This window comes from Aspergillus viridinutans (assembly GCF_018404265.1).
Source record: "Aspergillus viridinutans IFM 47045 DNA, scaffold_1, whole genome shotgun sequence".
Lineage (NCBI taxonomy): Eukaryota > Fungi > Ascomycota > Eurotiomycetes > Eurotiales > Aspergillaceae > Aspergillus > Aspergillus viridinutans.
The window spans coordinates 4,301,528-4,317,194 of NW_025091217.1; the positions used below are offsets into that span (position 1 = coordinate 4,301,528).

General features: G+C 50.4%; 3 protein-coding genes and 2 non-coding genes across 5 annotated transcripts; 3 read left to right on the forward strand and 2 right to left on the reverse strand.

The window, feature by feature from the left end:
• Positions 1 to 89: 89 nt before the first annotated feature.
• Aspvir_001218 (WD repeat NOL10/ENP2 family protein) lies at positions 90 to 2,325 on the forward strand (the record flags this gene model as incomplete). The annotated part of the gene is made up of 2 exons (XM_043266346.1): positions 90 to 306; positions 374 to 2,325. 2 exons carry the CDS (start codon positions 90 to 92, stop codon positions 2,323 to 2,325), a joined length of 2,169 nt encoding a protein of 722 aa, XP_043122281.1.
• Positions 2,326 to 3,480: 1,155 nt separating this feature from the next.
• Positions 3,481 to 6,632, reverse strand: Aspvir_001219 (putative autophagy protein Atg13; the record flags this gene model as incomplete). The annotated part of the gene is made up of 3 exons (XM_043266347.1): positions 3,481 to 6,123; positions 6,227 to 6,325; positions 6,399 to 6,632. The coding sequence occupies 3 exons, from the start codon at positions 6,630 to 6,632 to the stop codon at positions 3,481 to 3,483; spliced, it is 2,976 nt and encodes a 991-aa protein (XP_043122282.1).
• Positions 6,633 to 9,875: 3,243 nt separating this feature from the next.
• On the forward strand, positions 9,876 to 14,886 carry Aspvir_001220 (BTB domain and ankyrin repeat protein; the record flags this gene model as incomplete). Its single annotated transcript, XM_043266348.1, has 3 exons — positions 9,876 to 12,963; positions 13,022 to 13,139; positions 13,191 to 14,886. The coding sequence occupies 3 exons, from the start codon at positions 9,876 to 9,878 to the stop codon at positions 14,884 to 14,886; spliced, it is 4,902 nt and encodes a 1,633-aa protein (XP_043122283.1).
• Positions 14,887 to 15,197: 311 nt separating this feature from the next.
• Positions 15,198 to 15,284, forward strand: Aspvir_001221. Its single transcript has one exon. It is a non-coding gene; the product is annotated as a tRNA-Asp (tRNA).
• A 166-nt stretch (positions 15,285 to 15,450) lies between these two features.
• Positions 15,451 to 15,536, reverse strand: Aspvir_001222. Its single transcript has one exon. It is a non-coding gene; the product is annotated as a tRNA-Ser (tRNA).
• Positions 15,537 to 15,667: the final 131 nt, after the last annotated feature.

The window sequence follows — 15,667 nt, forward strand, 5'->3', positions numbered from 1 at the left end:
ATATATTCGGAGAGCATCAACAATTTTCGCTGTGGTGGTCGCAGCAACCTCAGTGTCCTCTCGATCGCTGGAGCAGTTACTGAGCAAATATGAAGCTCTCAAATCAATCTGAGGTTCCAGTGTATACCATTTCGGGGTCAAATACCGCTCGACCACTTCCCGAATGGCTTGCAAGACGGCGAAAGCGCAGTTTGAAAAATGACCCGGAGTATGCCAATCGCATAGAGCTGCTGCAGGACTTCGAGTTCGAAGAAGCTAGTCAATGTATTCGAGTTAGCGAAGATGGCGAATGGGTGATGAGCACAGGTCAGCTTTTCTTGGTGAACTTATATTGTCTTAAATGAGCTTCGCAACTGACTATGGTTTTGTAAAGGAACCTACAAGCCTCAAATTCATACTCACTACCTTCCCCAACTGTCTCTATCTTGGGCGCGGCACACAGATGCGCTCAATACAACGTTCCTTCTTCTGTCCTCTGATTATTCGAAGTCGATCCATCTGCAATCCGATCGTTCGCTCCAGTTTCACACACCCTCAGGCTGCCATTACAGGACAAGGCTTCCCAGATATGGTCGCGATTTGGTTTACGACAGGCAGTCTACCGAGGTTCTAGTGCCGGCTGTTGGTGTTAATCAAGATGGTATGGGAGAAGTTTTCAGGCTCAATCTAGAGATGGGCCGTTATATGCGGAGTTTCGAGATAGATGTTGGTGGGGACGATTTCACATCGACCGGCGGTGGGACGTTACAAGGAGGTATCAACACAGGAGCAGTGAATACGGGTGCTATTGCTGAGGAAAGCCACAACCTTCTCGCTTTCGGTACCTCGATGGGAACGGTAGAATTATGGGATCCACGAGCCAAGGGCAGGGCAGGAGTACTATTACCCCCTAATCAGGCCGGTCTGGATGACGCGCGATCTGAGATAACGGCATTGGAGTTCCATCGCTCAGGTTTGACATTCGCAACCGGTTCGTCGAATGGTCTGATACATTTGTACGATCTTCGGTCCCCAGTACCCCTGCTCAAGAAGGATCAAGGATATGGCTTCCCTGTCCACACGCTAAAGTTCCTCCAACCCTCAACATTCACACGCGAACAGACCATGGAGCCCAAAATTCTCTCTTCTGACAAGAAGATTATCAAGGTTTGGGACCCCCGTGATGGCAAGCCCTGGACATCAGTAGAGCCTGCCGTCGATATCAACTCAGTCGCCTGGTGCAAAGACAGCGGAATGCTTTTGACAGCCAACGAAGGCCGACAGCAGCATGCATTCTTCATACCTCAACTTGGTCCAGCTCCCAGGTGGTGCTCATTCCTGGACAACCTCGTTGAGGAGATGGCGGAAGATCCTAACGATCCTAATGCTTTCAGTACGGGCCAGACAGGCGCTATTTACGACAACTACAAGTTCTTGACTGTTCCTCAGCTCAAGACTTTGAACCTGGATCATCTTATCGGTCGGACCAACCTTCTTCGACCTTATATGCATGGTTACTTCGTTGCTCAACGCTTGTATGAGGAGGCTCGTTTGATCACAAACCCATACATCTGGGAGGAAGAGCGCGCGAAGAGAGTCAAGGAGAAGATCGACAAGGAACGCGAGTCTCGCATCAGAGGCAAGAAGAAGGCTGCCGTCAAGGTCAACAAGAGACTGGCAGAGAAACTCATGGCTATCGAAGAGAAGAACGAGCGTCGCCAGGCGAAGCGCGTCCTGCAACAGGGCGGAGACGAGGACATGGTTGAAGCTCCTGCAGCCGAGAAGCCGGCAGGCGGTCTTTTGGGCGACAGCCGTTTCTCGAAGATGTTCGAGGATGAGGAATTCGCCGTCGACGAAACTTCACGGGAATTCCAGCTCCTTAACCCAAGCACCGCTCCCGATCCCGCCGAACGCAAGGAACGCAAGGAACGCGGCCTCACCGCTGTCGAACAGGAAGAGGTGGACGAAGTCCCCGGCTCCAGCTCCGACGACGACTCCGCGTCCGCAAGCGAAGCAGAAAGACCCGTCCGGAGCAGGTCCCCTCGCTCCGGAAAGATCTCCACATCCTCGTACAAGCGCACTAACCGTCCCCCGCCCCAGATGCGCGTCTCCTCCTCAATCACGAGCCATTCCACCCGCGAACGGTCATTCCTTTCACGCGCCCAGAATATGCGCACGAAGACCAAACCCGCGCGTCGTGGCGGCGTGGTCGGAGAAAGAGAATTCACCTTCACCCCGCAGGGCAAGTCAAAGCAAAACAAGGCGCCTGCGCATACGCCTGCGAGCAGTGATTACAAGTCTAAGGAACGCCGCAGCGCTTCTGGTAACACCTTCCGAAGGATGTGATGAAGGACCGTATCTGAGGTTCTCCATCAAGATTCGCTGCTATTCTCACGCCTCGTATCGGGCCGGATATTATAGATGCTCGCCAGCAGCACCGTTCTCCTGGCAGTTAGCCCAGCTTGGGCTTTCTAGGCAACAGAGGCTAGCGCGCTGTATAGGCTACTATGTCAATGGCATCATCCAAGCCACCGTATGAGCCCTCGGGGCGCCTTCGGCACTAGGTCAAGGGATCTTAGCCATTCTTCTAAACCCACGACTTCTGCAACTGACTGCAATAAGTTGAGCTATAGAAGGGTTTTTCATTTCCGCATGCTTTGAAGAAGTTTCATGTACATATACCAGCACCAACAAAAGGAGTATGAGGGGCGTTATAGATAGGTTTAGGACGCTCTTTTCCTGCATACTTTAAGGGACACACTTTAGAACAGTCTGATTGAAAAGTCTTTCTTTCATTGCATTATCTGCGTCATCGTCAGATCGAACTCCTACTCCAAAACTGTTTCCAGGCCCGCCTAGTCAAAAATCACACCCAATCTGAACCATGTTGCTCAAAATACAAAAGTATATATGGACATGCTAAGGAGACAAAAGCAAACTTGGGACGAGAATAAGAAGCCTAGTTGCAGGCTGAGATAAGAAATGTAGCAAGCCCAAACGGAAAGGAAAACTATCCTCAAAAGCAAAGATCAATCTTTTCAAAACATGAAAAAGGGGGGGAGGAAAGAAAAAGGCAAACAAAACCCAAGAGTCATTCTATTTCCTCAGTAAGCTGCACTTGCTGTCTTGCTCAGTCTATAGAGATAGCCGCCTTACTCCGGGTGGCGGAAAGAGAAATCGAAGGCTCATTACTTAAAGAGGAAACAATGCGCGAAACTAAATCCAGGAACTTGGAGTATGCGATTCGGCGATGCCATATCAATGAAATCGTATCAAGATGATGGAGGATAAAAGAAGCATCATCTTCACGGATGATGGCGAGAAGTAGGGAAGAAGGAGGGTTGTAGAAATTGAATATGCAATCGAAAGCGCGCAGCGCTTATGGACCATTGATTGTATCATAGAAAGAGCGCTGGCAGTGGACTTTTCACGTGTTCCATGACAAGAAAAGTTCGGCAACTCGCATTGAGCGTTTATTGAAGCCGCGTGCCCTTGGTTTTATCAAGACCAAACGTGGAAGCCTGGGAGGCCGGCACCACGTCTGCCACTGCCGCGTCGCGAACCACCGGGGTCAGCACCATGATTGCCTTGTCTGCCCTCTTCAAAGCTCCTTCTAGAAGCCCCGAAATCACTCATGGCAAATAACAAAGGCTCATCCTCTTCAACCTGCGCCGAATGTGGTGGATAGTTGCGGCCCGCACTGACACGTCGCCCAGATCCTCGTCGGTCTTCCGTTGTTGAGTTACCACTATTGCTACCGCTTGCGTTGCCATCCCGGTCATTGTCGCGCTCAGTGAGATAGGTGGGTATACCACCGCCACGAGCTAAGCTGCTAGAGCCGGAGCTCAGGGAATGAGCGCCACCAAAAGATCCTCGGCTACGGAACTGGCCTAAGCGCGGTTGATACAAGTTGTGATTAGCAGATGAGGATGATTCTGGTGTCTGTCCAGAGACAATTGCATCCCTCTGTGAGCGGATTTCACGCTTGGCCGGGCTCGGAAGCGCAGTCGGGCCTTGGTTCGACGATGACGAAGAACGCTGGCTTTCCTGCTGTTGTTCAGGATTCGTGGCGACATTCTGGTATTCATGTCGCCGATGCAGCGTGCTCAAACTGACGTTGGTTCTCTCCTCCGCACCAAGACTGACACTGCGCATATTGAAAGGAAAAATTTCCTCCTCATCAGCCACGACAGAACGCCGGTTCTGAGCGGCAGAGCTAGAGCGACGATATGTCGGCGGAAAGATGCGCGGAGATGTCGGAATATCAATCGCAGTAACTGTGGAAGGCCGATGCACCAAGGATGCCTCTTCGCCCGTGGTATCCTCAGGCAGCGAGGTGGGCTCTCCATGAAGGAGTCTTCGGTCGCTGTGTCCGGGATCATTGTAATCGACAATACTGTTTGAACTTAGACGAGAAGGTATAGCCGGGGTGTGTGGGGTATGAGGTGATATAGGCTTCCCAGGTGAAGAGGCCGTGGAAACGGATGCTCCAGCTACCATTGGTGGCACACCTGAGAGTTGCTTGCTCGAGGCATTGGATGAACGTTGCAGGAGCAGAGACGATGACATTGAGTCTGACAGAGCGGCATTTGAGTCACGCAGACGTTGAAATCGAGTTAGGGCTGCACTTGTAACCGTCGTCCTGCGAGCAACGGCATCGAGGTTGGAGGAATTCGAAGGACTCAACAAATCCTTCCGCAAGTCGAGCATCTTCAAAAATTCGGAAATGTTCTCATCATCTGCGTGAAGAGAATCTGCGCTCGTTCCAGTGACCTCCGCAAGTAACCCAGAGCCGGGCTGAGCGCCGGACGATGTTGCACTTGCTTTACCACTGGAAGCGTCATCCTCGAGTTTGTTTATTCCTCCTGAAGAAGGTCTACCACGGCGGTGGCTGAAGGCGCTGCTGTACCTCGCAATAGGAGCGGGTCTTGGGGACGCTGAGTTGGACGATGCAATCGCATTCTCTGAAGCCGCTTGCGCAGTCTTACGCCCAGAGGCTGCTACTGATGGAGGAGGCATGTGTTTGGGCTCTGAGCTTGGTGCACTAATTATCGGCCGGGAGCGAGGAGAGGCCCCGAGGGGCGGATCAATGAGAGAGGGTGAAGCAGAAAGTGGTGGCGCTTTGAATGGCTGGAACGAGATAGAAGGCCGCCTAAGGGTACCAGGACTGGCTTCGGCAGCGAGAACAGCAGCGCGCCCGGTTGGTGCAGCTCTGGCAGCTGATAAAGGCCTCCGAGAAGCCGAAGGAGGTGGTGATGGTGATGATGTAACGGATTCTCTTACAGCCCGAAGAGCTGATATGGGGCTTGCACCCGTCGGAGGCCCTACATGATGGAAGGTTGATAAGCTTCCATACGCACGACCGGGGTCTGGTTCCTCAACGGTCCTTTTCTCCAACGGCGCCGACCCCGGTTCAGCATTGATGGCTCTTCTATTGACTTCCCTTGACGGAAACGAAGGACGAAATATTTCATCGTCGGCTCCCATAAAGCGTGAACTCAATAGAGCCTCAGAATCATCCACTCGGAAGTCACAGTTGGTTCGATAAGTGACCTCAACCGAGAAAGGGCCTGCAGGTGAGTCCGTAACCCCAAAGCTATACGTTTCTACCACTTTGTTGTTGCCCTCGTACAGCGGAACAGTCAAGTGGTCGACTTTGCGGCGATCCGAACCCGTGCGCCCGTCTAGGATTCTATATCTGATCTGTAAGGCCGGGTTGCTGCGAAGTCGTCCATTGCGCTTTGCAAACTTCCATGCGGGCAAAAATTTGGAATAGGTGAACAAAGAGCGGAAGAGGACAATACTTTTCTTGTATACGGTCGGAAGGATAGAGCCGAGGTCGGCGGGTGGTTTGGAGGATGCAGTACCCAATTCGACTCTCCAACGCTCAAGAATGACATCGTCAGAGTTCGACTGCAGTGGTCTTACAGGACTCGCCTGACCAGAAGCAGCAAGGGCTTCTAGGACATCCCATCTCTTTCCATTCTCATCCAGGATCACGAGGCTCTGACTGTTTGTGAGTCCCTTCGTCTCCAAGTATGTCTCGATAATCAACGGCGACGGTCGATTTTCTGTTGCATCACATGTTCTCCATATCCGCAGTTGCTCCCGGAGAATATCTGTATCTTCGATTTCGACATTGAACTAGATTGAGGCACAGCCATTAGCTCAAGCTTCGAGAGTTGCAATGAATAACTCGCACGACAAACAAGCGAAGTGCATTCACAATGGTCGAAGACCAACATACCCAGCGATTCACCCTTGGAGTATCAGATCCCTTATTGAACGAAGGCGGGAGATCGACTCTCGAATGTAAGATAATGAGCGCAGCTTTCGTGTGATAGTTCTAGTGAAAAGCGCCCAATTAAATTAGTCTTCCCAACACGGAATACAATCATCTTGAAGAATCGGGAGCTTACCGTTATAATCTGATTGAGCTTTGCCACTGCTTCCTTTGCAGGTTGTGTGTTTCGCTGTACCTGCTCAGATGGTTCAGTCCCGGTTTCAATCCCCAAGCCCCGGCCATTATGCATCCTGACATCTGAAGCCGGGGAGCTCGGGCCTGTGTCCAGCTCTCTGTGATCTGTTGAACGATTTGACCTCGTTGAAGAGGTTGGCGCTGCAGGCGCCGGCGAGCGAGGATGTTGATGCATTACGCAACAACTTGACTTGATATCCTCCTGTGTGCAGCACAGCCCTGAGGTAGTTGTGCCAATGTGAAGTTCACTAATATGACTATATTATTCAACAAGGAAATGGAAAGGTGACGGGTCCAGCACAAAAGGCCATGCTAACAATCAAAGAGAGCTGCGCGGACGAAAATGAGAAAGACTGGATGAAAAAGGACAAGATCAAGTGAGGTGCTAAGTGACAGGCACTGATTTAAATTTAATAGTGATCATCGATAGCATTGTTTGCGGTGCTCAGGCAACAGGATGTTGGAGCAGTCGGAGGATACAGTCTAGACAACCTTGGGAGCTTCTCCGCATCGGTGACTCTCTTGCTGGGGAAGTGTGGCGTTCTCACTTTGTGAGAAACCTCTATAGATTAAGGGATCATGGTCACTTAAAGTATAGATGAGCAGCAATTGGATGGATGGACGAGAGAGAATATGATGTCCTGAAGTCTGAGAGATAGAGAAGAGATAGCGGACGAGGAAGTGGAAGCAAGACCCAGTGAGGCACAGGAGATCAAGCGTACGGGAACAGAGGGTCTGTGACGCACACCCTGTGACTCGATGGTCCCAGAGGTCGGTCAGGCTGACGAGTGCCACAACAGGCTGAACGTTGGAGATAACAGAGCAAATGAAGAGGCCCTTCTACTGGTTGATTTTATCTTCAGCAAGGGATTAATCTACCTAGATGTCCATCCGAGTCTTTTGCCAGGGCAATTGAAATGTATGACAAGGCTCAAGAGAAACGAGAGCCGCGATAAACGGGAAGCCGGAGAAAGGCGGTAAGGGAAACAGGAGTTGTAACGGTACAGGCAGTGATCACGATACGCTGATAAACCCAGGCAGATAAGGTACCCAGGTCAGGTGGATCAGGTGGGTATTGTAGGTAGGTAGTGACAGCTCAAGAATAGTAACATCATAGTATTGGACAATCTGCGGTCGATGATATATCTATTATGTTCATGATATTTGAACTTTTTACTTCTGCAGCCGATGATCACCTATTCTTCATCTAGGATGGGAAGTAACTTTATGATACCCTCTGTTGCAACTTGCAACTTGCAAGGGACCTTGCCTTAGTCCCTCCCATAACCCAAGCACCAAAAGCTTCTAGCCATGTTAACCGCTAACGCTAAATATGATCATCGGCCATTTGTAACGAACACATGATAAGTCTCCATGACAACTACTTCTGGTATATTTCTAATCCAGATCACATCTTCCCTCTGCTTCTATCTTTTTCACTTCGCTATCTGCGTCTTCAGATCGGAACATTGTCAGTCTAGCCCAATTCCCCGAAGAGCTTGGCATCGGGATTTGACGGTGCTGCTGTGTCTTCTGCAGTATCCAGTCCTTGAGCCCCAGGAGGCCGGGACTGGTCGCCTCGTCTGCAATAGCTTGCTACCACTGAGCAGGGGTCGAAGACCAACAACCGCATGACTTGGCTCACTGAGAGCCAAGAAACCTTTCTCATTGGGAGATTGTCAGTAGTAGGAAACAAAAGTACCTTTCAAAGAACAGGCAAAACCGTCTAACCGAGACGGAAACTCAAACTCCAATGCAGCTATTAAGGATCTGATGCCTAAGTGCCGCTACCGACAATCAGAACTAAAGCAGGTAAGCGGCTTGCTACCAGGACAACTTCTTTGTTGGAGCAATGGAGGACTTCGCAGCTTCAGTTTGGATGTGTCCACTCCACCACATTCCTCGCTCCAGGTGACGAGTTGGCGTAAATAGTCGATATGTGTTTGAAGGGCAAACAATGATAGTGGCTGGGCGCCTTTGTTTGGTGCCAGATGGCGATGATGCAGCGTGTATAGTGCTGCTCTGAGATCGCATGTTATTGGTGGCCCAGGCCTTGTTTGATCTATCCTTGCATCTCACTTTCCCAACGTTTTTTCGTTTTCCTTTTACTTGCAGATAGTCTCCCGCTAGCGATCAATAGACGCGCGACAACTGTCGTCAGTGGGAATTCTGTCTCCAATCGGCCAAGACGATTTCGGTCTAGTGATCGAGACTAGGACAGTCGAGAAGCATAGAACGAATGCGTGCAGAAATGAGTTTTCAAAGTCTGTGTAGGATCACTTGTGCATGCGAGGCAAGCGAGCGGCACACAATCATCTCCACAGCACCTGAAAGGATCCAGACATTGGGGTTCCTTTTCTGTGGCAGGAGGGAGGCCAAAAGAGTTGCTCGGTTACACTCCAGCAAAAACGAGTCCCTGCAAATGCCAACGACAAGATCAGGTCGTTCACCTTTTCCCAGAAGGCGTATGGGTGGAACGCCAGTCTCAAACCCTGGAGAACAGTCAGTTAACCTCAGGCTGTCAGAGATACGTTAGTAGATTGTAAGAATCTATTGTCAATGCGAGATATTTGGATGTACTTGAGACGTTGAAGGAGTTCCTGACAGCCTATGTTGGTACCTAACAGGTACACTAGAATGCTGATACACTGCCCGCCCGACATATATACCTATACTCCGGCTATGTATGAATGTCAATGAATCTCCCCTACTTCCCCACCATTCCCGACCATCTGAGGCCGTCAGGAGGATATTAGAGAACAACCGAAAACAAGGGAAGAAGATATCCTACGCACGACCTAGCAGCTCATCATGGAATGAGGGGTTAATGAACTTCATATTGACTGTCATAGTAATTCTCGACCTCTCATCTGGGAACATGGAGGGGCGCACAGCTTCCGATTGGCCGATACCCGCAGGGTCTTATCCACGGCTCCAACAGTCATCTGGGAATTCAGCACGAACAGGTCTCGCTGTCCTGATATACGCCGGCGAAATCGCTCCTCATTGCCCTCGAGTTGCCTCAACTGTCCTGAATTTGCAGTCGCATACCTCGCTCGAAAGCCTTCCTGCGTTTGCTTGGTCCCCTATCTCCCGACGTTGTTTCCTATCGCGTCCCTTATCCATCGCTCTCGTCGCCACCGCGTCCCACTATCTACGACAGTTCTTTGGGTTCCAAAGCCCTCGAGTTTCTCGCGAGAACGGAAAATTTGCACTTCGGACACCCATATTGCGCTCTGACAAATATAAAAAGATATCGGATTCGCGTCGACCCTTCGTCGCATAGACACTCTCTGTTCAACAGAATTCTCTTGTCGCCCGCAGAGCTCTTGCCAGTGCGCCGTTAACCCTCGGTGGTTACCACGGCGCTCTGGTCCTGGGTCGATAGGAGATTCTGACACGCTAGCACTTTGGGCACATGATTAGCACGCTCTGGGAATCTTTCTTGAGAGACGATGTTGAGAGCTTCCGGCGATGTCTGGCGAACGCCAGTTATACGCCTGGTAGCCAGCGGCCTTTCGGCGTGGGAGGAAGTCCAGGCTTCAAGGTCGGAAGCCTCGGTGGAGTGACACCGTCTTCTCCCCTCTCTTCAAAAGGCAAAAAACTAAGCGGGACATCTCCTGGAACTACCACCCCTGATCGAAATACTGGCGGCCCGCGTCCCGGCAAGGCATTGTCCCGCGCAGAATTAAATGCGAGAGATCACTATGGCAGAACTCTCCTACACCTTGTTTCCTCATCGCAGAAGCCATCTGCTATTTACTTCGCCACATCTCTCCTCGAGATCCCCTTTCTTGACTTGTATGCGCAAGATTGGGAGAGTGGATGGACAGCTCTGCATCGGGCGCTTTACGCAGGCAACGCTACCATAGCACAGGCTCTGATGGCTCGAGACATAAGTGATGTAACCGATTTCAGCAAGTCAGGGAACGTGGGACACCCAAGCGGAGGCCTAATTAAGATTAAAGATCGAGAAGGTTATAGTCCTTTTGATGTATACGGCGCTACCATTGCTTCTCGAGACATCAAACGAATTACTTCTTCTACTGCATCTCTCGACCCATCAGAGCCGGAACATAGTGACATCGCCTCGAATGCACCTTCCCTTCAAGACGATTTAAGTGAAGATAGCTATGTCGGCCGAGGTTACCTAAAACCGCGGACGAATTTGGCTGCCGATGAAGTCTTTACGTTTGGAAGCAACAAAAATCTGAACCTTGGTCTAGGAGATCAGGATGACCGTCAGTTCCCCGTGAGAATCAACCTTGAGCGCCCGGAGCACCTTCTGCGCCGATTCTATCGTGAATTCCTGGAGCGGCAATTAGATGACGGTACACCATCTTCCCATCAAGACGTGACTCGCAGCGCAGACCTACCAGCGTTGATAAAAAATAAACCTATTAAGATTCAGGCTATTGCCATGTCTAAACTTCATACGGCTATCCTCACCAATGATCCCGAGTCAAATCTCTTCTTGTGCGGCTTTGGTCCCGGCGGACGGTTGGGTACTGGCGACGAGCTGACAAGGTTCAACTTCGTGTGCATCGAAACGGGGGGGCTCGCTCATAAGAGAGTCATTTCAGTGGCTCTTGGTCAGGACCACACCCTCGCGATAACTGCGCACGGCGAGGTTTTCAGCTGGGGTAGTAATAAGTACGGACAACTCGGTTATAGCCTTCCACGAACACAGAATCGAGATGATGTGCCCATGCAGATGTCGCCGAGGCAGATCTTCAATCCATTCAAGAAGGAGGTGATTCTGGGGGTGGCTGCATCTGCGATTCACTCTGTGGTCTTCAGTAATTCTGGCCTTTATACATTCGGTAAAAACGAAGGTCAACTCGGATTAGTCGATTCGGACGCTCGATCCCTTGAATACCAGATTACTCCTCGGCGCGTTGGAGCGTCCCTATTTAGCGCTGGTATACAAAGTGTGTCTGCCATTGACCACGCCACAATCGTTCTTCTCCAAAACCACGAAGTTTGGGTGTTCTCCCAATATGGCTATTCCAGGCTCTCATTTCCGTTGGACGTCAGCTCAAGCTTCATTAGGAATAGCTTCATGGCAACTCGGTATGACACTGCGGTCAATCGCATCGTCCAGGTGAAATCCGGCGGCGATACAATCTGTGCACGGTCAAGTTCTGGCGAAGCCTTCACAGTTCGCGTTAACAGATCTGAAAATCCTCCGACTTCAACTTCGACTACAAATCCATCAAAGACTCGGAACTCTCTATCTGCCCCAGTCCGGGTTTGGACTGTGAAAAAGGCGCATATGGCCGTTACAGATGTTGATGTCGGACAAGACGGGTCCATCATCATATGTACGGCTTCGGGGTCAGCCTGGACAAAAGAGAAGCGCAGGAAGGCGAAAGACGGAATTTCAAAGGATTACAAATTTGCTCGTATCCCAGGTCTTTCTCGCGTTGTGGGGGTGTGCAGCAACGCCTATGGGGCTTACGCCGTAGCGCAGCGCGACTGCGATGTGACCAAGGAGCAGATTAATGTCGATCAAAGCACATTGTGGGAAGACTTTCTCCCATTATCACCGTTTGCTTCGCTAGTATCCACCGTTAATCCGTTAAAGACGGATGATGCCTCAGATGCTCTTTCGGATGGAGGATCCGCCGATGCAATGAGGAGAGTGGCAATGTCCATTTCAGACATTGAATCTTACTTCCAGCCTCTTCGAAACGAGGCACCTGAGGGCACCGTCTTCCTCGTGAGCTCTCTTTCTGATGCACGAATACCAGTTCATGAATTCATCTTGACCGGACGCAGCTCGGTTCTCAGGAAGGCCTTCCATGAGTTTCGACAGGCATACTACTTTTCTTTGCCTGATGTTTTGGACATCGAGTATGGGCCCAGTGGACAATGCCATGTGCGGTTCAATGGATTGGACTTTTTGACGATTCTCAATGTTGCTTTTTTCTTATATACAGACAATGTGCTGGATCCATGGCACCAGATGAGGACTTCTGCTGCAAATGCGTCAAGACATCGCCAAGTCCGCTCTGAGGTTATGCGAATCGCAACATACCTGGGCCTGCCAACCTTGGAACGAGCTGCGCGGCTCATGATAGAGCCTACGAAGAGTCTGAAAGTTGATATGACTTATGCCTTTAACGATCCAACATTCTTCGAGAGCTCCGATGTAATCATCGAGCTCAGCGGCGAAACAATGGAGGCTCACAGTCAAGTTCTTTGCCGGAGATGCCCCTTTTTCGACACCTTGTTCAACGGCCGCTCTGGCGGAAGATGGCTATCATCGCGGCGTACAGATGTAAATGACAGCATTCGCGTTGATCTCAAGCACATAGACCGTCCCGTCTTTGAGTTTGTTCTTCGGTATATCTATACGGACGCGGAGGAGCAGCTTTTTGACCAGGTCCGATCGAAGACGTTGGACGGATTCATCGATCTTGTGCTTGATGTCGCGTTCGTAGCGAATGAACTGATGATCGACCGATTAGCGCAAGTATGCCAGAAGATGTTAGGCAAATTCGGTATGGCATTCACTCCAAAATATCTGGTTTCACGACGTCGTTTACTGAGATCCTCTAGTGACCACGACCAATGTATGCGGCCTCCTCAATTCGATTTCTCCCTGTGCGGTGAGTGAGTTCAAAGATGCTGCGTTGGAGTATATCTGCCTCAATCTGGAAGATGTATTGGCGCAAAGGTTGGTTTGCGTTCCTACACATATAAGAGGAGATCTTAACACGCTGCGTAGGTACCTCAGAGATCTTGACGAGAACTTGCTTAACGCGCTTGATACTGTTTGCCATGAGAATCAAATGACAAGCTTCCCAGTATCGAGAGGACGGAATTCTGAAGCCTATGTGTTTGAGAAGTACCCTGAACTCATCGCATCGATACAAGCGGATAGACGGCGGATAATTGATTCGATGAGGCTTCAGTCCCGTCTCAACTGTCTTCAAAGCTCTGAGGAGAAGCCCCGTCCTGCCACTGACGATAAGGTGTCTACGTCTACGTCACCGTCGGTGCAGAAGGCCAAAGCAGCTTTTCTCAAAGAGAACTCGGACATACCTCGTAGTCCCATTTTGAAGTCCAGACAATCAACCAGTGACTTGATGTTCCAGATGGACGACGACCCCATGTTGTCACCCGCGGATTCAGTCAAGGGAAAGATAGCAACCCGCAAAGGTAGGGCGCCGGAACCGCCACTAGATTTTCCAGCTTTGGGCACAAGCCTCGGTGATAAGCAATCGTTCAACAACGATTCGAATGTCCTGCGAGAATCGTTGCAGTCGCCTCAAGAGAACGCACTTTCCGAGTCGCCATCAGCATTCAGAGCGGCAGTACTCGAACAGACGAAGAACGGTTACCCCATCTCCAGTCCATCCCAAACACCGTGGGCTTCGTCGTCGGCTATCTCAACTCCGAAGAAAGATTTGAAGGATATTATGTCCGAAACCTCGGAGAGAAGGGTGTCCAACCTAAGCCTTGGCATGTCCGCACGCCGTGAGAACAGCAACAACTTTACCCCCAAGCTGTCTCAGAAGGAAAGGAAGAAGCTCCAACAGCAGCAATTGCAGGAGAAGCTTGCGGCTCAGGAGAAAGCGAAGGAGGCACCACAGAACCCATGGAAAATCTCTACTCCGGTCAAATCACCGGACAAGCCTGGTACTCCTTTTGGATCTCATGGAAATGATGGTGAATCTTCTCAACCTTCAAAGTTCGCTCAGAAGCCTTCTATGACCCTCCGTCAGACAGTTGCTGGGACACCGCCACCCAGATCGTCGCCAAGCGCAACACCGGCACCTGGTCAAGGTCGCAGTGTCTCTGGCGGCCCCCAGCCAGTCATGAAGCCTTCGCCACAGGGACCATCCGCAGCTGGGCCTTCGACATCTCCCAATGGTCTGGCTAGTGCTCAGGCCCCCATTAAATCCATACGCCACATACCACGCTCCGAACCGTACCAGACGAGTTTTCATTCTCCTTCACCCAACTCGCTGTCCTTGGCTGCGATCTTAATGCAGCAGCAGACTGAAAAGGATGAGCTGCGCGAGGCAGCAACAGCTAAGCATAACCTTCAAGATATTCAACTTGAGCAGGAGTTCCAGGAATGGTGGGACAAGGAGAGCAGGCGTGTTCAAGGGATACCGGAGCCTGATCCAACGCAAGCCAGTCAAAAGGACAGCGAAGGTAGAAGTGGTCGCGGCGGACGCGGTAGAGGATCAAGCAATCGCAAGAAGCGTGGCAAGGGCCCGGAGAATGCTGCTGGTCCTTCGGGATTAACTCAACAGCTATCTCAAGCGAAGGGCCAAAACGGGCAGAAGATCTCGGACTCTCGGCGGGACAACCTGCAACCCGAAACCAGTGGAAATCATGCGAGCGCTGCCGGCGGCAATTCTCGTCGCGGTGGCAGAGGAGGCCATCCCAGGAAGGGAAAAGAACGCGACTGAACTATGTCAAGCTAGACCGTTCGTTGATAATCCCGTCGACATGAATCATGTTGCTCAACGACATTTTCTTTATATACCCCGTCAGCACCCTCGGGTTGTACACCACTTGTCATTTTTATATATCATGGGACGGAATGTATAGCTGGGCAACAAGCGCATTGAATAGAACTAAATCACTGAATTGGATATATGTTCATCATACAAAATTTCGAACGCTAATAGGGACTTGTCATATTGGTCATACGATTCTGAGTGTTCATAGAGGCTTCCAACTTCAATTATCCAAAAATAGCAAGAAGCACCAACAAATATCCTCGATGGTCTAACGGTCATGATTTCCGCTTGTCACTCCTAGAGAACGAGCGCGGGAGACCAGGGTTCGACTCCCTGTCGGGGAGATTTTCTTTTTTACCCGCCTAGTCTATGTAGTTTTTACTAGTTTGTTCCCTGTTCCAGCGGACAGTTTTTTAACCCTCAAAAAAAAAAAAGAAAAACGACCTGCCGATGACGTCAGCTAATTTTTGCTTTTTTTTTGAAAGAAAGGGGAGCAAAACGAAAAATTGCCGTCAGCGATAGGACTCAAACCTATGCGGCCGAAGCCAAGTGGAAATATTTCTAATCACTCCCCTTAACCACTCGGGCACACTGACTAATACACTTCAATTAGGGGCTATTAAGTGACATATAGAAACTGCTAGATAAGGAAACCATTGGAGTTGGCTAAGTGACAGTGCTTTAGGCTTGAGAAGAGAGTATGGAGTACTCTCATATGCATGTCAGA